Genomic DNA, 23,261 nt, shown 5'->3' on the forward strand with positions numbered 1-23,261 from the left:
TAACAGATGACACTTCATTTTACGAGACTCGGTAATATTTTGAAAATGTGTTAGTAAAATTTAGATTTAATCTAAATAATAAAAGCTACAGCTATAGAATAGAATATTGCAATATAACATTTGACAGAATAGGCGGAAATTTAGAAATACAAAAAGGCACTTTAAATTTCAAATGATGATGATCGATACTAAGTTGACACCTATTATTTAAATAATTTACAATTTAGATAAGGATTTTAAATTTGTTGAAATCCAAGATGAATAATACCCACTGTGCCTGAAACTGTCTAGTATGGAAATACTATGTTATCTATAGCTCTAGTCACATGTCTAGCCCATTTCTTGCCCAGACTTATCAGTTCAAGACGAGCCCCCTTTTTAATAGCCAAAATAAAAAACATGAAATCGGAAATTAAAAAAAACATTTAGCGTCACAGGATTACGTGCTGAAATTCTATATGACTATTTTGTACGTGTAGAATGCTCAAGAGAACTTGCTGTACTTATAGATTAGTTAGTTAACTGATTTATGAGTGTTTTGTGACCAAACAAAGTTAATTGTAACTTTGCCGCTCAATTGGAACAAGTTGATTACCGCTTGGAAAGTTCTCAAACATTGTGAAATTGCATTTGGAAAACCAAAGTGTGTATTAATGATACCTTAATAAAAGTGCTGAATAGTGGAACGTTCGTTTAAGTAATAAGCGACAATAATATAAATAATTATAATAATAACTAGGTGTTTATTTTGATAATTTATTGATTCCTCATATTATCTCTTGCCCCCTATTATCTCTGGGACACCTCTTATAAATCGTCAATTGATTTGGATTTGAAGTACTAAAGTTTATTTCAATGACACTAAATGGAAAAGCTGACGTATAGTAAAGTTTTCGTTAAAGTAATGAGAAACAATATGGGAGATATGTTTTCTTTTAATATATTTTATTTATTAATCGAATCTTTAAACGTCCTTGTGACCTAATACGTTGTTTTCCCCTGAATATAAAATTAGATTAACTTGTTAAACAAAAATAAATAAAAAAATTTATTAAATCTTTTTGTCTGAAAATATCAGTATTTGATCAAATCTTTTAAATAAAGAAAATAATTTTTATAATATTCAAACATTTGTAATAAATTTCTATATCGTATAAAATAATACAAAATGAATGGAATTATTCATTTATTTATTCCTTTTCAAAGTTCTTAATTGTTGGTAACTTGTCCCCTAAAATGAAACAAGTTCATCTTATCGTTGGGAAAGTTGCTATAAATCTTGAATTTATTTGAATTTGAAGTAACTGCACTTTATCTCGATGATGCCACCTAAATAAATGTGTAACAATTTCCGACAAAATAAAATACTCAAAGTTAAGAAGTAAGTTTAAAATATACAGATTTTTAATAGATTTCTTTATCGTTTATAATAGTTATTAAATACAAATATTTATTCCTCATCGTACTTGTTCAGCACACCGACCTGTCGGCGAATGGTGTCCTCGATCTGGGCAAAGAGCAAACTGTCGGCATAGCTGACATTCTTGTTCTCCACATCGCCGGCAAGAATGGATTGACGCACTGCCTCGGCCTCGTAGCGCATGGCCTCGGAGTTGGCATAGTTGGTGGTATGCTTGCCCTTGGGTGGCAGCCACTCCTTCTCCTTGCCATCGATGTCGATCAGTTTGTTGGGCGTCCAGAAGTCAACCAGCTAAATAACAGATGAAGCAAAGAACGTGTTAATGGATAATGGAGCGAAGTGATAAGCTGATAAGCAGCTGCTACGTCATGCAAGAGCATGAGCACGAGCTAAGAACGTGAACAGCAGCAGCTATCAGTTATCAGTTGGCCTGAAAAATGTGCCAACTCATTGAGTTTGTTTGCGCCTTACCGTCACTTGTCCTTTGGTGCCCTTGATCACGGCCAAATTGTCTAGTTTCTCCTTGGAGGAGACGCGTAGGCGTGCCGTGCGTCCACCACTGTAAGTGAGTGTGGCACTGACGTCATCATCAATGCCCTCGGAATTGGTGGTGCCGCTCGATTCGATCTTTTGTGGTGCCTCTTGGAAGGCCCATTGTGCTGCCTGAATGGTGTAGATGCCCAGATCGTAGACGACGCCTCCTCCCAACTCACGTTTCCTGCAAGTAAAAAAGGGATTCAGTAAGTAAAAGAGTACTCGAGAATAACTCAGTTTTAGACACGACAACAAATATTTTTCTATTATTTATCTAAGCAATTCGGTTTAACTAACACGTTCAGTGACTCTTCCACTTCAATTAACAGAACTTTTAACCTTAACATTGCAGTCACTGTTACCTAACAGGTTGTTTAAGGTAGGTAAAGCCGGCTGCCCTAGAGAGCAAAGCATTTTTATAGATCAATAGAGCTCATTTGCTATACTGGTATATTTAACATTGCTTCTACTAAATTATTTGTTTAATATGCGGCTTGCAACTTGTAACTGTTTTGAGAAATCATTATATGAAGTGTAGTTATTTAAAGAGACAGACAGACCGACAGACACAGACATAAAATTCCAATAGGAATTACATAAGAAAGTTGATGTACCCCACCTGGTATACTTAATATATCATCCCAATACTTACTGCAGACGATCCACATTTTCCAAGGGGAAGCCAAAATTGACAACGACCTCCTTGATTTCACCAAGAGAACCAGCTTGGATAAGCTGGCGCACATGCTGGTATGATGGGAAGAAACGCGACCACACGGCCTCCATGAAGAAGCGTTTGTTGGCCTTGGCGGCGGCCAGGATGCCCTGGACCTGCTTCTGGTTCATGGCCAGTGGCTTCTCGCAGAGCACATGCTTGCCAGCGTTCAGCATCAGCAGCGACACCTCATAATGCTGGGGATTCAGCACGCCAATGTAGACCACATCTATAAATTAAGTAATCCTAAGTTAGCTGATCAACTACAAACTGTTATTATAACTTACCCACATCCTTGCTCTTGGCCAGCTCTTCGTAGCTGCCAAGGGCTGTGGGGATTTCATGCTTCTTTGCAAACGCAGCAGCTCGGGCCTGGTCACGAGCGGCCACAGCGACAACCTTGTGATCACTGGCTGGGAGAGTGCTCAAGGCAATAACGAAATCCTCGCTGATCTTGCCAGCTGATGCGATGCCCCAACGAATGAGTTTGCCCGACATGTTGAACGTTTAGCTAGAGAATGAATACTTCGTTTAGTTGCATTCTTCGTTAAATATCAAAATGGGGGCGTCTTATCAGTAAGAGAGCGAGAGAGAGAGATAGTGAGAGAAGCAGCCAAAGGAGCCATTGATTTTTATTGTGGGCACGAGAGGGGGCGCTACTCCAAGTTATCAGCGAGAAAGACAAGCTTGATTGGGGGCACGATAGGGGGCGCCACTCCAAGTGATAAGGCAGCATAGCAGGTAAGCAGAGCACTTTATTGTTTATCACAATGCCCTTTGTAAAGGGTATTTTATGAACTACTTTAATATATTGCTACATCATTAAAGTTAATAATATTAATTGCAGTTAATCTGAGAGCAAATCAAAATATACATCGAATTTCACAATGTTATTGAAGCTGACCTTCTGCTGTGGAAAATGGCTTTAGTGAGTTAGGCAGCGTTAATTGTATTAACAAGTAATTTAAATTAAATGTTGTTGTATTTTTTGCAGTATCGATTATAAAATTTGTATATGAACTTGACCAATTTCAATATTTGTTATCATATTTATTATTATTTTTTGAAAAATTATATTTTTAAAATTGTGTTAGATATTGTATTTTAAGCTTTAAATTACATATATTAAATGTATGACGTTAAGCAAAAATAGTTGCTATCGCAAGCTTTATCTTGCTACGAGCCCCTCCTATAAACCAGGAAATATTAAAATTCCGATTACAGGCGCACACAACCATTTGTACATTACTACATACACACACTTACATACATATGTATATGTTAGCGTCATTGCTATTCTGTTAATGTCTAGTAGTACACTTTACATATGTTAGACAACTTTGCAGTGATGTATGAATAAGCAACAGGTGCAAACGTAATTCTAGTTTATTTTATTGCAAATTCCACTTCAATATGTTAAAATCAATATTTTCTATTTATGGTCTTTATATACAAATAGTTTTTTATGTCCTATAATGATTATTCAAATATAGCTTACGTTACCAAACAAAAAAATTATTATATGACCTTGAATTGTCTAACTGCCGGCCATTTTTAGAATTACAAAATTATCATTGAAACTACTTGCTTATTGAACAACTATCAATTTATTCAAGAACTTACCGTGTTGTACTACACCGGTATAAAGTAAAATTAGAAGTGCGAGCTAAATTTACGAAAAACTTTCCACTGGGTTGAGTTTTGTTTGCTGCTGTTCGCTCAGCTGTCACACATTTAGAACAAAACAAAAATAGTATACACTGTACATTAACAGCGCTTTGACAGTGTTGCCAATATTGATATACCGAAATATATGAACTACGATTAACTCTAGTAAGATGTTTTATTTTCATGTTTTTAACAAAATGCTACTTCGCTACTTTTAAAAAAGTGCGAAGCAGAAAATCAACTAACGGAATTTGAATGCCTTGTGGTTGAAAAAATACCGAAAAGCATATTTTTATCTGTTGTTACATTCAAAAAACTGCTGATTGTAATACATATATATTTAATTTTATTAAATTATCATTATATTATTAAGTATAATGAAAGCTGTTCTTTGAATAAACCATTCTGGTATTTTTGCCATTCACACGTGTGCGCAACAATGAATGTTATTCCTCCCTGGCGGCTGCTGTGCTCGCAATGGAGCCCTGGTAGAGCTTACTGTGCGCGTTGCAAGTAAATTTTAACTGTCTTTTTATTTTCTAAAGCATTTGCTTCCATCTGTGAGCTCGATTGAGCGTTTGTACTGTTTAGCACATAAGCGTTGCGCAACAAACGCGGCTTGTGTGAAGGTAACACAGTGATATCGCGTTTTGTAAACATGTCTGAACGTTCCAAAGGTGACGTGTCGTCGTCGTCGCGCGTCAACAACAATGCAGCAGCAGGTCGTGTTGTTAAAAATCCATTGCTAAGCGCATCCGTGACGGGTCTCAGTTTTGACGACTTTCCCAATAAGCCGCTCCTGCTGCCAGCAGCGCCGCCCGTGGTGCATGCACCGCCCCCGCAACCCACAAACGCTCTCATCGCTGGCATTCTCAATCGCGGTAAGTGTGTCAAGTCAGCAGAGAGACAGGGAGAAAGAGCAAACGAGACACTCAACAACAGAGAGTAAAAAGTGTGCGAGAGCGACAGAGAGAGCGAGAGATATGTGGAGTGACCAGCTGCAAGTTCATTGGTCACTTGTTGCATCTCTACTGCTGATAAGCTGTTAACTACTTTCTGGTATTTTTCTGTTGATAAGCTGTTAATACTTAATGGTATTTTTTACATTTTTATGTTCACCTGTTGCTACTTGTTGTTTTGGTATTTTTATTGTTCAAATTTAAAAATTTGAAAGTGTGTTTTTGTTAGTTCGTGGTAAAATTCATAAAATTAAACTATTCCATGCTGCGTGTGGAATGCGAACGATATGTAGGCAGCTCAAGCGATACCTTGCGACGCTTGCAACACCAAATAATGCTCCACACCAGCAAGACAATCAGCAGCAGTAATAAAATGCAACCAAGACAAATTGCTGCTATCGCCGCTTCGGTTAAAACAATATCTCTCACATCGATATTAATGCTACGTTGATTTCCTGCCGCATCAAAGGCGGTGATGGCAACTTTGGGTTCGCAACACGATGCCATATAGGTGGCTTTTAGTGGCTCTGTGGTGCCGGCGGTATAATAATTCCGATAGAATAAACCATCCGCTGGCGTTGTCTGCAAGCGCAACATGCCCGATTGCCAATCTTGTGCTGTGATATCCAGAGTCCAGAAACGATCGCCACAGCTTTGGGCATCATTGGTCACATAGTCGCAGCGATTGCCAAACTCCCAGGATAGCGTTGGTCCAGTGGAATCCTGTAAGATTCAGCCAAATGTTTAAAGATATAGAAGCTATAGGAATTCTATTGACTGACCTGCGCATCAATACTGCTGATGACCTTCAGACTAACCGCCATGGTTGCCGTTTCACGGCCATAGCTGGTGAAAGTGATCCGATCCGTGGTGCCCGCCGCAGTTCCCGTGGGCACCAGCACTTGGAGACGCACGGTGGCAGTTGCGCCAGCGCCCAAATTGAAGCTAGAAGTAGAATCAATCGATTTACAAAGTCGTTGGTGGTGACTGACTGAATCTAATCTTCCCCGACTTTTTACACCACTCACCTCGTTGGACTGAGCTGCACTAGAAAACGTCGCTCGTCGGTTACCTGCACCGTTTGATAGACGCGTTCGCTGCGCATGTTCGTCACCTCATAAAGCAGCGTCGCCATTTGTCCCGCTGTCACCAGTAGCTGTGATTGGGTATTCAATTCGATTTTGGTGCCACAACGTTGCAACAACATTGCACTCAAGCTGGCGCGCTGTGGTTCACCCGTAGCTGCCGCAAATTGTGTCTGATTGAGACTCGTAACGAGTTCTGTTTCCGAAAATGTTTCCACTTCACTTTTGGGTGCAACATCAATTTCATTTTCCAGTTTCTCGCGAGTCTCGGGAAACTTTAATTTGGCCATGCGTGCCTGGGAAGACCATTTGGCATCGCTCTCGCTTTGGGAGTAATAGCTATCGATGCGCTTGATGATATCACCTGCCAAAGTAAAAAAAATACCCGTTAACCGATTTAAAAAAATAACGATTTTAGTTGATAACGTCTCTCGCTAACAGAAGTAATTAACATAATAGTCGCAGGCTCAATAACAGTCCTGTTAAATTTATAACCCTTCTCTCCCTGTTGTAGTTAGTGGGTATTTAAAAAAGAAAGGAGGATGGCGTCAACAATCAAATTAAGCTTGAAATGACGACGCCCTCAAGGTTGATACGGTTATCAGCAGCAAGTTGTTATCACCAATGTGTGAGATGCTGATACACATAATTAAAAACAACGCTCAGTTGCTTCACATAACTTACCCAGAAAAACATCAGCTTTACGTTCGGCGCGCACAAAAACATTGTATTTCTTATTGCTGACTTCGGGCGTCAGTTGCAGCTTGATTATTGCCGCTTTGCGCAGCTTGTTGAGCGGTACGTAGGCATCGAGTTCATTTGTATTATTGTTATTGCCATATCGTGTATCGTTTGTGGACTTGAATTTCACTAGTTTCTTTAAATTGATATCTACAAAAAAATATACAATATATTTTGGTGAAAACAAAAGAGTTAACAGGTGTTGATTTTTTGCCATTCACAGTGCTCGTGTGCACAGCTGTGTTCACATGGAGCTGCCAGACCGCTACATTCAAGAAGCTCGCAATAATTTGCCAGCCAATTAACTAAAGTGCGCAACTAACTTAAAGTACGGCCAGTTTCAATGCTTAACTATTTGTGCAAGTAAAAATTCCAACTGCTTTAGTAATTTATTAATTTTGCAAAAAATTAAAAGGCGAACGCAGTTATTTTACAAGCTGGCAGCTCTATCGTCGTTGTGTATGTTATGCAGTCAGCTGCTCAGTAGTACGCGCGTGTGTGAATGTGTGTGTGTGTATGTTATTATTGTTGCTGTTGTTGTGCAAGGAAAACACTTCTGCAAAAATAAAATACACAACTTGACGACATCACCAAAAAAAAACAAAACATTTGTTTCGCGTTGTGAAATTACATTTAAAACAATTAGCTGACCACTAAAAGTGTTTAATGTGAGCTCACAGCAAATAAATTTCAATATTAATTCGTGTGTCGCATCAGTTTTGACGGTTTTGGTCGATTTCATTTAGTCAGGCCACTTTTGTTGAACTTGGCCATGGCAATGGACAACTACTAAATGCAAATAAATGTGTATGTATTAGTGTATCTCTATATGTATGTAATGGACTCTATTGCTGCACTGCAAAATTTGGCAATTATTTAAACAAATATATTGTTTGCCACATGGGCAAAAGTATGTCTGTGTAAATGTGTTTGTTTGTGATTCATTAGTGTTTCTTATGTGCGCTAATGGTTTTATATTTAGGTTTTATTAACTAACTGCGATGCGTTGCAATGTTTTTGGTATTGCGGCAGGTTAAGCGACTTCAATTGATTTGTACAAAAAACAGCGGCAATGTTTGCTCTGCTTGTGTATATGTGTGTGGGAGTGCGTGTTTTCGTTGAGTTTGGCTATCGCGCTCTCTCTCACTCTCAGCCTTATCAGTGGGAAACTTCGTCAAGTTTTGCGTGTTGTTCGTATTTTGTTTGTTAGCAGAAAAACATATGCAGGGTTTATTGTTGCAATATATTATTGCAATAATTACCACGCTAAAATAAATACAAAGTTGCCGTGCTGTCTAATATAGCAATAAATAAAAGCGAGCATTTCCAATTGACATAGAATATACTGAGGTTGTCGTGATAAGCAGCTGACCGTTGACTCTTATAGGAAATCTCAGCTCAGCCAAGAAATTCACAAATTTTTTAAAATGTTTTGTGTGTAAAGATGCAAAATGTATAAGTTAAGTAAGGAGCGACAATACTTTCGTAATATATCTAAAATAAACAATTGCAAATGCTCCAATTATAACTATTTCATACGTTTACCAACTAGAAGCTCTGCTAAGTTAAAATTCTTGATTCATTGATATTTTAACATTTTATGAATACGCAATGTATTTAAAAAGTGCACTGACTCATGTGCCAGCAATAATGCAATAATATAATACATTGAAATTGAACAATTGACAGTGTGCCAATTAGAAAGCTTTTGTGATAAGCTGATGGCTGGTCCGAGTCCAATTGGAATCTCAGCTCAGCCAAGCGGAATTCTTGACTCATACAATGCGAATTATTGTGTCTGGCCATTTAATCTATTTGTCTGAACTTTGAACACTGCACGACGTGGACTTGCGTTGGGAGTGATTAATGCTCCGATCCGGCTATGAGACTAATTTTGATAGCAATTATTAGTTAATGAGTACTGTTTGTACTCACTGGGTTAGAAAGCAGTTAACAATTTGTGCTCGCGTTAGAAATAAGTGATGAAATACAATTTAAAAGTAAATACTTACGCACAAAGGACGATAAACATAAAAGGACAATCAAAAATAGTGCAGAAGAATATAAGAGTTGTGCGACCAAACTACAATTTTTTTAAAGTCCCAAAAAAGGTTGTTTGTTATTTATTTTTGTTGTTTGTTTCTTGTTTTTATTGTAGACCCTTAAAGCTAAACATTTATTATTTTTATTTTGTGTGTGTGTGTAAAACATTAAACATATATATAGTATAGTATCGCTGTAAGGTAAATTATTATATTGTATTTGAAGAAATTCATTTTGTACTACAAGTTAAAATGTTAGGCTAGCGTTTTGGTTAAGGAAAAGCGTTTGGGGAAAGTGTGGGAAAAATTTGGCAAAGTGTCATTTAGCTTATTGCTTTTGTCTATATACATAAAAGTGGATTAGTTAAAACGATCGCGGGAAACTTAAGACTAAGCACATATAAATACAAGTACAGTTGACTCTTGAGACATTTGACAACACTGGATAGTAAAGTGGATAGAGTAGAGGGGAAGAGTGTGGATGGAGTTAAATTATCATACATACATACGTAATTGATATATAGTAAAGTTAGCTACACAGAAAAACGACTTAAATCGATTGCTAAGCCTAAAATGTGACCGTGCCACACAAAACATTGAAGATCCCGTTTTAAATTGTTGAAACCCGTACACGCTGAACGCTCTTTTGCAACACTCTAACCGGAAGTAGTGTGTAAAACAACCCTGCTCTTGATTTAAAAGCAACTTCAACAGCTTATTGGTTAGAGTGAAATAGCTAATATTGTGATGTGTATTCTTGTGTGTGTGTGTGTTTAGTGTGTGTCAGTGTTGGTTAACGCTTGAACTAACCGCCATTGGGCGTTGCCAGTGTTGCACGTCGCATGTCGGCATCGATGCGCACATGCAAACTGGATAGCGTAGTATCCACGGGCAGCTCCAACTCCTGGGAGCCCTGATACTCATCCGACACGAGTGTTAACTGCAAAATAAAGTTGGGAGGAAATTAGAGAAGTTAAACGATTACTTATTGTTGCTTGTGGAATGTGTTTCCTTTCTAACAACAACAACAAAATTTGCCCTTCACTTTTCTTTCCATAACCTAGTTTTGCACAAAGATGCAACATCATCAACAGCGGCAACAACAACAAAGTCGTGCTCTTGAGCACCTGCCTGAAAGGTAATCCAAGCTGATATTTTGCGTCTCACTTGGCTGCTTGGGCAACACTTGATGTTGTTGTCGTCACTTTCAATTTCAACACTTGGCTTGCTTGCTTGCCGAGCTTTTAATTACACCAATTACAATTGCGAACGCTTTTGTTTTTTTCTTCTGTTTTGTTTTGTTTACCGTATTGCCCGCTATGTGCTGTCCATGTTCGGTGCTCACAATGTGTATGATTTCGCCGCCTGAGCGAATGGCCACCTCGCCCAGTATGCCGCCCACAGCCTCCTCGGTTTCATTCTCGCTGGCGGCGCGTTCGCCATACCACAGCATAAACAACTGCAAAATGCAAAAAGGGCAAAAACAAATACGTTAGAGCGAGACAAACAGTGTGTGCCGTAGCTAGGCTAAGCTGGGCTTCGTTTACTGCTGCGGCAAAAAGCTCTCGCAAAAGCTCTTTTTAGTACTCACGCGTATGCGTTTCTTGAGCAACGTGATGGCTGTGTCCTGCACCAATTCGGTGTGTGGCGGTATCACAGCTGTCGATATGAATATGGCACTGTCGTAGGGCACAAGTTCGGCGGCCTGCAGCACGCCCTCAAACGCATTGCCGCCCTCGTGCTCCTTGGTGCTGTTCAAGCCCGCAATAAATTCGCGTGTGTTATTAAAGCTGAAAGCTGATGGCAAGCCTGCAAAGATAGAATTGTTTATCGATTACTATCGATACACTTTGTGGAGTAACGAAACTGCATTTTGTATTGCTGTTATCTTGGACAGACAATTAAATGTAGTACAATTAGTAGATAATTTTAATTTAATTTTAATTGTTTTGCTCACCCGATGGATTCAGTGTGACCAGCACAATTTTGATGTTGATATTTTTGTCCTGCAACGCATCGATGTATAGTCGCTTGGCCTGTTCCAGCGACGCAGCCGAGGGATCCACGATGACGGCGAGCGGCATTCGAATGTACACATCCTTGATGTAGTTGCGCAACTGATCCGCTGGCAACAGTTCCGGCTTGGCCAGATGAATATGCTTCGATTGCTTGCGAGGCGCCGGCGTTGTTGTTGTGGTTGTGGTTGTTGTCGAAGTTGTTGTGCTTCTCGTTGTGGGTGAAGTTGTTGTTGTTGGGGCGGCAAGTGCAACAACGGTAGGAAGTGGCGCATTATTGGGTGTCAAAGTGGGCCAACCAATGAAGCCGCCAAATCGCGACTGCAACACGGGCATCGGAGGCGATTCTGTTGTGCTGATTCTCGGTGTTGTGGCCGCCACTTGATCCAGCTGCTCATCATAGTAGTATTCATCAGAGCTGGGCTTGAAGGCTTTCGCTTTGTTGGCCGTGGGCAGCTGTTGCATGTGCGCCTGCGGCTGTTGTGGCTCATCGTGATAGATGATTTCCTCTTCTTCCTCGTGCTGCACGCGCTGCGTTTGCTGCTCCACGGGCTGTTCACCCGCGGCGTCCTGCATATATTCCTGGGGATACCTTTCCGCCTTGGCCTTGCGCACATACTCGGGCACTGTGGTTGTGGTTGCCATGGGTTGTTCCTCTTGTGGCTGCTCCTCATCGTAGTAGTATTCTTGCGATTGCTTCCTTGGTTTTTGCATTTTGGTTTCCTGCTTCTGTGTGGGTGCATCCTCAATAACCTCGGCGGCAGTGTTCTCATCTCGCTCTGTCGATGTTGGCGCCTCGGTGGTAAGTGGTGCAAGTGGCTTCTCGGTGGTCGCATCGGGCAGCGCATTGTCCGTTTGATTGGACTGCAGCGAGTTGTCCTCAGCCTCGAGGCTGTTGCGTTGCTCCTCATCCTCGACTGCCGCCTCCTGTTGCACAGGATCGTAGATGTCATCGCCTCCGCCACCTGCGCTCACATCTCCACCACTGTAATCCTCATCCTTGGCCTCCACTTGTGGCTGCAGCAGCGTTGCCAGCAACAGCAACTGTGCGAGCAGCCAAAGATTCGTTCGGAGTATCATTGAAATGGAATCTGTTTGTGCTCGTCTTCTGCTTCTTCTTCTTCTCTTCTCTTCTAGTGCCTTCTCGCTTGCTCCACTCGAATCTGCAAATGACAAAAAAACAATTCAACAATTAATCAAACAGTTTTTGAAAGCAAACCAATGAGAGTTTTTGATTGATTGCCTCTCTTTCAGTTGACGCAATTATCAGCTATTATTGTTACTATTATTATTATTATTATATTGTGAGTCTGGTTGTCGCTATTATGATTTTTGTTTTTGTTACAATTATTACGCTCAAATTGCCGTTATTTTCATAAGTAGTTTCGACACTTTCGCAATGCGAAAAAGTGAAATGTGTGTTTACAATTATTTGATTATTCTGCTATTAAAAACATTTTCAATAATTACCGATAATGGGGCCCTCAACAACCATAAAAAAAGAGAAGAACAGGAGTTTATATATAGCAGAAGTTTAAATACACTTTCTGCGAATTCGAATCTAAAATTAATATTATTAGAAATTATTTTGTTGTCTGTTCATTAGCTAAGATTTCAGTCAGTTTTTGAACAGAACGTTTTTTCTTTAATTGTTCTAAACAATAATAATTAATCATCTGTCAAAGAGTTTATTTAATTACTTTTTCAAAGTCTCACTGCCAAAGCAAATATTTTTAAACAATTTGCTGCTAAAATTCAAATACCAAAGTTAAAAATTAATGACTGCACTTAATGACAGTTTGTTAATCAATTTTAAAGAACAAATTGTGGGAATTTTCGTCACATGTTAATGAAGAACAAAATATTTGGAATTTCGCTGCAAAAAAAATTAACTTTAAATTAATATACCAAAAAAAAGGAACATCATTAAAAGTGATTAACAATCTTTCTTTACTACTCTCTTTTTGTTAATCTCGTGTTAGTAGTTAACAGGGTATCTTGACAATCATCAACTCAGCACTGTGCAATTATTGAAAGCTAATTATGTGGGAAAAAAATGCGCTTACCACGCTCGAAACTTGATAAACTGCAAGACAAATAGTTGACAAAAGTCATGTTCATAGGCATGACTCAATGTAAAACATGAGCAGCGAACGAGCGTTAAATACATAAACAAAACAAAGTATGAAATTAAAAATAAAACATGTACAAAAATGTTGTATAGGCACAAATTAAGTTGGTGAAAAGTTTTCATTGCAAACACTACAAAAAAACAACAGAAATGAAGCGAATGAAACGTTGATAATAAATTTGCAAACTTTGCAGCTAAAGCAAACGAAAAACCCCTCAATAAATCAAGTAGCGCATTAGAAACATGTATAAATGGATTGTAGAAAAAAAAACTAAAATAAACAAATCAACGATATGGTCAAGGTTTTCGGCAGTTTTTTTTTTGTTTTTATTTTATTTTAGTTTTTTTTTAGTAGTAGTTTTAGTTGTTGACGAAACCTGCTGCAGCTGAGAAAAACGAAGAGCAGGCGGCTGCTTTTGAGCCGTTGACATTAGCAAATGACCAAAGCGTGAGACGCACAAAATGCAGCAATAACAACAGCAACATCAACAATAACAACAACAACGACGCAGACAACTCTAACCAACAACTCTGACAACTTCTTTATGAAGACCAATGTGTGTTTATAGTTTTGTTAGGCCCCTAAAAAAAGCTAAGCCATAGCCATAATAATAATAATAATAACTAAGTAAAGCCGATGCCTGCGCTTGATTAAAGTCGTCAATTTGATGGTGTTATACCCTGTAAAGTTTGGCAAAATTGTCAGAAGAATGGGAGGGAAATTTAACTTAATACATATGTTGGAGTAACAAAATATGTTGAATTTTTGAGAGAGAAAAAAGAATGACTTTTTGATACAAAATGTTCATCAAATTATGAATATTCTATATATAATATATTTTATATTCTTAATAACTTGTTAAAGTCATTCACTTGGCAAATATTTTCATAAAATAATAATATTTTCATAATAATAATTCATTTTATTTAGTCAAATTTTCCTAACTTGCTTCTAACATTTCACAATGTTTAAAGATGCGTAGAATGCATTAAAGAGTTATATTTAATCTGTCAAGATCATTTTCGTAATCCTCTTATAATTGACAATCTTTATAAACGGTGTTCCTATCATAATCAATGTAAGTGCAATTTAAATTATGTGAAGCAGATTAATTAAAAAATATGCGATGAAAAGAGAAACTAACCAATAGGTATTAAAAAATGGATGAAAATTGTATAAACGCTATCATTAGAGATTTCACTAAAAATCTAAAAACATTATATGTTGATCTTTTGAGAGTGAGAAGAGAATGATATTTTAATTATTTATCAATGCGAACATTTTAAAACTCTATTAAGCTTTATACTAGAAATCTCTTTTATATAACAATATCTTTATAATCCTATAATCTTTTCTATTAAAAAATTAGAGGAAAACAAGGTATTTGCTAGTCGAGCAGTTTTCGTTTGTCATTCTCACTTGAGGTTTTTTCTTTTGCCCTCGCATTTCCAATGTTGTTTCACTCAATTTGCTCAACTTTTAACATTTAATTAACTAAATGCAATTAGCACTTTGATTGCGCGTCATTTCAGCACCAATACAAAGATACTAGTTACCTTTTGTATATATATTTATTACTTTTATTTATTTTTATTATTATTTTATGAATGCATTTTGCGTTTATTGGTTTGACTTGAGTTGGATGGCGTCTTGTTTGAATAACAAATTAGCAACAAATCAATTTGAATGATTGATTTTTTGGCTCTTCAGTTGTTGTTAAATTTGTTGTTACTTTTTTTTTTGTCTCGTGATGTGTGTGCAACAACGTGGTCAACTGCTCCTCCTCCAAACAGTTGCCATTAATTAAACACATGCAAAAAAAAAAGACAACAGCAATCAAATCCAAATGTATAATAAATAAATTCACGCCGAAAAAAAACTCTGAAACGTTAAGCCGCTTTTTTTTTTCTTGACGCAGACAACAACATGTGGAAATAAATTAAGTTAAAATATTCTGCGTTCGTTTTTCTCGTTTTTTCTTTTGGTTTTTGTTGGCAGCTGTTGCTTCTCTTTTATTTTGGTGTTCGAATTCGAATACGAAAATTGATTTGTACATTTTGGAGGCGTTGCAAGGTCAATGCGCATATCGTGTAGCAGCCGGTTCGACAGAAAATTGTGAAGATCAACTCTGAGAGAGGCCGCCACTTGGCATAGAATTCACCCTGACATCAAATGCTCCACTTGAATCGAAGCTCAAAGAGTCTTCAAAGAGAGATAAAGTTGGATTTGAATGAAACTCAGTGAAATGCAGTTCTGCTTTCAATTGACACGTATAAGTTGATATGCTATCGATTTGTTTGTTTTATCGAATATTCATTCATAAACACTCATAAATCATTCCTAAAACATTCCTCAACGCTTGCACGTAATGAGATAATCTATGTGGACTACAGGTTTCCGTCACTCCAGATGATTAACAGACTCCACTTAGCTCATATTTTATATATACTACATATAATAACATATTGTTGATATTTATTTTTAAAGGTGTTCGAAGTCAAGTCCGTTTCGTTGAAGCGTGAAATCAGTTGATCACATTGCTAATTGTCGGTCATGCAACTCATTTTGACACTTGTAATCAATTTTATGGCCACAAAATAATTATAATAATCGCCCGTCAATTGGATACAACTAAACAGGCTTACATAAGCAAAAAGGCTGCATTTTTAAACAGCTCTATACTCGATATTAAACGTTGGAGAAAATTCAATTCGTTGTGGCAATTCCGATAATTAAGAGAACAGTCAAGTTGTGACAACGCTTCACAATTAGAAAAGCGAAATATTAATTCATTTAGTTAGTTATTTTGTAATCATTTTATTCTACTATTATTCGTTCTATTCTCTGTAGCAATTTGAAAATTAAAGCATAGATTCAAAACTTGACAAAATTTCATAAAAACAATAAGGAAAACGAATTATGAATTGGAAATATCAATAATACTTTTTTGAAATAATCATTTTGTGTGCACTCAGGATATTTTACATATATTTCTATATCAATATACCAAATATAGCCTTTGGTATATTTGTGGTGCTTATACGGTATATTATTTTTTAAAATTATTATTTGTTTGCTTTCTTATTACACTCTGGTATATTTTGCATTTAAATATACCAAATATAGCCTTTGGTATATTTGTAGTGATTTTGGGGGTATATTAATTTGGTAATTTAAAATACCGCGCTGTTCGCTTTCATTCATTATATTATTTTCTTTTCAAATTTTAAGAATATATTCAAAATTCGACAAAATATCAATTTCACAATTAGAATTGGGAAAGTTAATAATTAAATGATAAATGCGTAATATTATGCTATTCATTCCTTAGATGTATGTTTTTTATATTTTAATTATATTATTTATATATATTTTATTTGATTTATTTATTTGAATTTAATGTGTTTTTTCGAGAAGTGCAACAATTTGTTGTCTGATTAAAAGAGCGCTGTAAAAGTCTTTAATTTGCCAAGATAATTCCCATAAGATAAAGCGCATAACGAGTAATTAATTGAGACTCGCAGTTTCTGTACCAACTGATTGTTATCTAAGTCTTAAGTGATCTGAGACAAAGCGCTTAATGGAATAACTTTCAAAACGCTTACGTGCCATATTAGCAGAGGCCAAACAAAAAACACACAGATGGCAAATCTTGGAATATTTTCATAATTGTGAAATGAAACGTGCTCGTCTTAATCAAATAATCGCAACAACATCATTGCGAGATCTTAAATCGCTGACATCAATCAGAGAGAACTCAATATATCACTTTTCGATGGTCGAGTTGACGTGAGATTGTTAATTCTGTGAGTACACACTGTGAGCACAGAACAAACTGAAAGTGAGCAAACACTCGAAGCAGTGTGTTGTCAGTAATTTGTTAATTTGTTTATTATTCTTTATAGGCAATTTATTTTTAATTAAAAAAAAGACAGAGTGGAGAGGGAGAAGGGAACAACGTCAACAGCAGGTTCATCAATCAGCAAACGGCAGCTGATATTTGAAATTCTATAAACAAATTAGAAACGCGCTGCCATTTGCAATTCTACGAGTTCCCAGCATCCAAGCGGGGGTGTGAGGGGTGGCGGAGGGGGGAGGGGATCCACTATATAACTCACACGGCGCGTAAGCATTTGAGATATGCGCTATGATTTTTTATATCACTTGCCTGACGCTTTTTTTATGGCCCGACAAATTAATGAAAAATAATTGCAAAAATTATAAATTCAAATTGCGTTTTTGCGCACTTTTGTTGTTAGTAAATACCCTATGTCAGCTGCAGGGGGAATGGGAAGTAGAATGAACTTTAAATGTTGTATGCAAATTGAACAAATTGAACGAGACTTTATGCCAATTAATCAGTGCAAAGTTGTTGAGTTTATTTGTTTCGCATTCTAAAGTTCAAGCTAGTAATAGGGTATTTGGCAGTCTGTCACACTCGTTGCGTATGAAAATTGCGTCCATTTGAAACGCAAACACAACACAAAATTGCAATTTGCAATACAAATCAGAAATGCACTGAAATTTGCGGCAGTTGTGTTCTACAGACCTCTCTCTCTGAAAACCCTTCAGATTAAACCCACGCGCCGTTGACGCATTGTTGTTGTTGTTGTTATTGTTGTTGGCTGACATTGAAATGGCAGCAATTTTGTAAATGATTTATTTGGCTTTGGCTTATCGATGTGCCTCATTTGTTTATATTATTTTCGACTTTTGATTTATATATTATGCATATTTTATTGTGATTTGTTTTCTATGTTTATTTTTCGTATTTGATTTTCGTTGTGACTTTTGGCATTTTGAGCACACATCAACAAACAAACAAAAAACACAACAAAACCAAAAAAAAGAAGAATTCTTCTTTTTTTTCGTTGCTCTCTCGCATTTCTTATACCACTTGCCTCGGTGACTTTGGTTTGTGCTTCTTATGTTGGCGACTTCTTGTTGACGTGGCTGACTTTGCGGCCTGGCAAAACTGAACGTTTGTGTTTTATTGTATATATTGCATATATTAGCAATAAATGGCGAGTATTATAAATAATTAAGTTTTTGAAAGTGTGGATAGTTGGTTGTTGGGAGCGCGAATCAGACGGTTTAGAGACGCTTAGAGACGGCCAGACGTTTGTCTGGCAAACAAATGACTTAGGCAACGAACTTGTTTTTGCGGCCGCACTTTTTTTTTTCTTCTCATATATTCATATATATATGTATATAAAAAATGTATATATACGTTTATTATTTTCAATATATAGCTGTGTATATAAATTGAATTGAAATGATAATGTAAAAACGATTGCACTTTATTTATGCTTTTTGCGCACTTCTTTGCATTGTTTATGAATCTCGACTCCACGGTTACGGTTATGCAAAGCAACACTGAGAGCAGCAGCGACAACAGCGAAAGAAACAACGACAACAATTTAACAACAAAAATTTAATCACTTGCACTTTGTGCAGTCTTTTTGTTTGTTTTTGTATTTTACCAGCTGCTGATGTTTTTGGTTTTTGTTGTATTGATTAACCCGTTTAAATGTACACTTCTCCGTTGTTGTTGTTGTAGTTCATTTAGCAGCGACACACACGTTGCGTGTTGTTGTGTGCTGTTGTTAAGCTGTGTGTGTTCAACACTTGCGGCCGCGACAACGTCTCAAATGAAACTGAAAGCAGAAACAGAAACCGCGACCAACCATCAACCGAAACCAACTCAGTTCAGCTCAATTTTTAACTTGACTCAACTTCAACAGTTCGCTCTGCTCAGCTCAGCTCTGCTCTGCTCTGCTCACCTGAGCTCAACTCAGCTGAGTCGTTGCGACGCGACGCGACGCGACGTCAGTCAGCTTCGTTTCAGTTGCGTTCGCTCTGTTTAGTTTGGAATCTTAAGAGCGTGATGCTGATAAAGTGCCAACGTGCTGGCCCCCAAATCTCAACTAGGCGCCATGTGCATACATTATGCGTGTGTGTTTAGCTTCGATTTAGTACGTATTGGCATTCTCAATCTATTAGAAAAAGCTCAACTTATAGATACCCAGTGACAGCATCTCAGGTAACTCAGCAATTCAGTGCTCAATTCTTTTGAAATATGAGGGAAACCAAATTTGTGCGCTCAAAGTTATGCAGAGTCGGCAAGTGACGTAACCCAGATTACTTTATTATTTACAACGTCGTAAATATTACATGGAATAGATAGTTAGCCATGATAGCATATGCTAATGTTTTCATAATTGTAGCAATTATGTGGCAACTAATTCACGCCTTTATTGCGAAATTGTTGTAATATTTATAGCGCACATTATTCAATGTAATAATGTTTTAAATAAAATCTTTATAAAAGAAATATTATGTTCAAGATACCTTTGAAAAAATAAATAAATAAATTTGATACTCAAAGAAAGAAAGAGTGTATTATTTGTTAACTAAAATTTCATATACAATATTTATGAATGAAGAAATATCTTAAAGAAACATTCCAAATAATATTAGATTGAAAATAAAAGTATTGAATTCATTTCAATGAATTTTTTATTATTGAAGTATTGAATCAATTTAAATTTAATAAATTTTCTTTCAGAAATCATACCAAAAATTGTAAATTTAATATTTTTGTAATGCATTAATACAAATTCATTGAATTTACTTCAGAAATCGTACCAAAAATAGTACATTAAACATTGAACTATTAATTCAAATGTAATTCAATCCATTTCCTTCAGAAATCACTGTAAAAATTATGCCTTTAATATTGAAGTATTGAATTAACATAAATTGAATCAGAAATCGATTTAAAAATAATAGATTGATAAAAATACTAATAAAATAATAATAATAATAGTCGAAATTATGAATTAATTTCAACTATGTAAAGAATTTAAACTTATAATTATTTTTTTTTTTTTAAGCTGCTGCTATAACTTTTATACTAATCTTCTATTATCTCTTTTATTTCTACAATTATTCTTTTACATGTTTTACTACAGAATCTACATATACTAATACTATCACTTTTTCTGTTCAACTACTTTGTTTGGCATTTTTTACTACTATTTCTACTACTTCGTAAACGACTTCTTCTTCTACCCCAAAACAACTTTTGCGTTATTCGACACTACTAAACTAAATTTATTGCCCCGATTGCTTTATTTTATTACTACTGCCATTTTTGGAAGTTCTTGCACGTTGACCTTTTTATTTGTTGTTGTGACTAAGCCAGCGATCAAAACAGAAAACAAAATCAAGCAATATAAATAATGCTCATCTGGCGTCATCAAAATTCATGCCGAAATCATAATGCAAGGCGAACTGAGGTCTGTCACTTCTCTCTCTCTCTCTCTCTCTCTTTCCATTCGCATAAATATATACAAATATATATATACATACATATAGGAGGAAGTTCGTCTACCCAAAGTCGCCAAAATGGAGCGTGTAGCGAATTTAATATTGTTGCCCAGGTCTGGTCAGGCTGCCTCATAAAACCTCATAAACATGCCCGATGCCATCGATTAGCCTATCAATAAAACAAAAAAGACACTAACAAAACAATACGAACTAAAACTTAATATAAATAAAATTAAAAACCAAAAAACCAAAAAAAAGACATGCGGAACTGCTTGACATAAAAAGCGACTTGAAAGTTTCATCAAGTTTTTTTTTTTTGAGACAAATGAATCTTATTTGTGTTCTTTTTGGTCACTTAATTGATTTTTCGTTTGCTGTTCTTTCTCTCGTTTTTCACTCTTGGAACATTTTCGCTGCAATTTAAATTGCATTTGCGTCTTGTTAATTGTTGTGTTGGCGTCCAAGGTTTATTCAATGTTGTTAAAATGCTTTGCGTTTGCAAAACTCAGGCGAGACATTTTTATAAGTTATTTGTATTCTGTTTTTTTTTCACAAATTTCACGAGACATTTTGTTGTGCAGTTCCAACAAAAAAGGCAACACAAGATTTTATTTCGCATACCCTGTGCAATTCAGTTGACTGCAAAAAAGGTGTAATAAAATGCTTTGAATGTATAGCAGGTAGAAATTTAATGAGCAGCTAATATTCAGGTTGAAATTGTCTAGAATGTGTAGTTTTAATATTTTGTAATTAAAGTGATTAATACAAATGCTTCTTAGAAATGTATTTTTATTACAAATTATTTTTATAATAAATATTATATATTCGTCATACTTAAAAGTTTTAGCATAAGGGACAATGAATTACAGTTTTCTGTCTGCTAAAATATTGCATAAAGCAAGTACTGACACTTATTTCAACAAAATAAAAATGTATTCTTAAGTCAGGGTATCAGCTAGTCGTTCAGTTATCTATTGTTGCTGCAACTAATGTTGCTTTTGGTAAGCCTTTTATTTTGACGATTGTGCGCTCTTTGAATGAAGTTGTCGCTGATTTAATGACAGCCACAAATGTGTCTCTGTCTCATCTGCTTTTTGGACAAACAGTTGTTGCCCGTTGTTGATTGTTTGTCTAAATTGTCTTTTCCACATAAAAATCGTGTGCGTTATGACCTACGTGCGTTGTTCGGTGCTTCCTCTAATGCGGTTCAGTTTTGGAACTGTAGTTCGTTGAATTTTTAATTGCAAAATGTACTTTTTTATCATAATGTTTTTGTTTTTTGCTTGTAATGTATTTATGACACATTTTAGACCTATTTCTGCTGAAGGACTCGTATTTTAACAACTGTTTTGTTGCAAGAGAAATTTGGCAAGTTGTGGCAAAAGTAAAACGTTAAAAAGAGTGCAAAGAGTTGAAAGAGTTTCCAAGGAATATCATATCCAGGGTATAGAGAATTCGGCACCCAAACGTAGCCTGTTCTCTCCTCCTTCTTTTTTTGCGTACTGTTTTCGAGCTTATATAATGTATATTTTGAATTTAAGCACTGAAATTTCACGCTCTATTATTCATTTTGTTGTTGCCGTTTATTTCTCCGTACTTTATGTAAATTTTGCAAACTTTCAATAAACTTATTTATTGCACATTTTGCGTTGAGAATTTATGCGGCTCACGCAATTTTCATGCATTTCGCGCTTTCGTTATAATTATGCAATTAATTTGCTTGTTTTTTTGCCTTTGTTGATGATTGTTATCGTTTTGTTATTGTTTTCATTTCGATTTTGCACAATTCGTTGCTTGTTTCTGGACATGAAAAACCCAAAGCAAAAAAAAAGTGGGGAGTATTATATTATTTGCAATCGAGACGTGTCTTGCGAGAGTATAAATCTGTTTTAAATACACACTCACAACTCACAACACTCACACTTAAACACTCACTTAGAGGGTTCAATTCGCGCTTAATTCGAAAAAGTGCTAATCAATTGAAAAAATTACCAACTTGTTGCGTTTTATTTTGTTTTGTTTGCGGCCAATAAACGAAATGCGGTTTACCACTTCAAACTGGTGCAAGTCCGTGCAAGTCACGATTATATATATGGTAATTATAACTGTATATCCGGTTAAATATATCCTGTCGTGTGGGTGTACGCACTTATGATCAACGAACAACTGAAACAAAGTTCCCCCATTGCATGCCCTTTTTGTACAATTTTTGTGACTTATGAATTGTTTCAATATTTGTCAATTGGTTGCAAACGGACGTTTAGACAATGCGTTTTTATGGTGCACAAACATTGGGCGCACCTTCAGCTGACACAGTATTATGACAACTGATACTACGATAAGATTAACTATACTATACTATATAGTTGCTTAGCGCTTGTTCATCAGAATCTACATTGGAATTACCGTTCGCCTTAAATGCGTCACAAGGCCATTTGTGGGAGTGAACACTTGGCTATTCCTCCGTCTCCATCTCTATCTCTTTCTACACTTCGCGCTGTCTCTGTTTCATTCTCTATCTCTGAGCTGAGCTCACTTAATTAGCATTTTGCTGGAATTACCGAGCTGACAGTGCGAGAGGACTTTGAGCAAATGAAGCCCTCAAATTCAGCATTTCA

At 36.3% G+C, this 23,261-nt stretch overlaps 3 protein-coding genes across 7 annotated transcripts in view; 1 reads left to right on the plus strand and 2 right to left on the minus strand.

Moving 5' to 3' along the window:
• Nucleotides 1-1,382: 1,382 nt before the first annotated feature.
• LOC132785567 (trans-1,2-dihydrobenzene-1,2-diol dehydrogenase-like) lies at nucleotides 1,383-4,411 on the minus strand. Its single transcript, XM_060791722.1, has 5 exons — nucleotides 4,293-4,411; nucleotides 2,957-3,180; nucleotides 2,607-2,898; nucleotides 1,892-2,138; nucleotides 1,383-1,711 (listed from the first exon to the last, which is right to left on the minus strand). The coding sequence occupies exons 2-5, from the start codon at nucleotides 3,165-3,167 to the stop codon at nucleotides 1,451-1,453; spliced, it is 1,011 nt and encodes a 336-aa protein (XP_060647705.1). The 5' UTR covers nucleotides 3,168-3,180; nucleotides 4,293-4,411; the 3' UTR covers nucleotides 1,383-1,450.
• Nucleotides 4,412-4,812: 401 nt separating this feature from the next.
• Nucleotides 4,813-23,261, plus strand: part of LOC132785484 (mucin-2) — a 29,079-nt gene continuing 10,630 nt past the window's right edge. The window contains exon 1 of the mRNA XM_060791607.1: nucleotides 4,813-5,218. Coding sequence (XP_060647590.1) covers nucleotides 4,996-5,218 — 223 coding nt within the window. The 5' untranslated portion in view covers nucleotides 4,813-4,995. The remainder of the gene's footprint in view (nucleotides 5,219-23,261) is intronic.
• On the minus strand, nucleotides 5,125-22,788 carry LOC132785517 (uncharacterized). 5 transcript variants are annotated; one of them, XM_060791665.1, is made up of 9 exons: nucleotides 22,640-22,788; nucleotides 11,122-12,342; nucleotides 10,756-10,973; nucleotides 10,471-10,623; nucleotides 9,975-10,104; nucleotides 7,066-7,272; nucleotides 6,325-6,745; nucleotides 6,079-6,241; nucleotides 5,125-6,019 (listed from the first exon to the last, which is right to left on the minus strand). In XM_060791665.1, the coding sequence occupies exons 2-9, from the start codon at nucleotides 12,257-12,259 to the stop codon at nucleotides 5,552-5,554; spliced, it is 2,898 nt and encodes a 965-aa protein (XP_060647648.1). In that variant the 5' UTR covers nucleotides 12,260-12,342; nucleotides 22,640-22,788; the 3' UTR covers nucleotides 5,125-5,551. The 5 variants fall into 5 exon arrangements, with proteins under 5 accessions (XP_060647648.1, XP_060647656.1, XP_060647640.1 ...); XM_060791673.1 differs by having other exon boundaries at nucleotides 22,636-22,788; XM_060791657.1 differs by lacking the exon at nucleotides 22,640-22,788 and adding an exon at nucleotides 20,686-20,706.

Source organism: Drosophila nasuta, chromosome 2L, assembly GCF_023558535.2.
Source record: "Drosophila nasuta strain 15112-1781.00 chromosome 2L, ASM2355853v1, whole genome shotgun sequence".
Taxonomy (NCBI): Eukaryota; Metazoa; Arthropoda; class Insecta; order Diptera; family Drosophilidae; genus Drosophila; species Drosophila nasuta.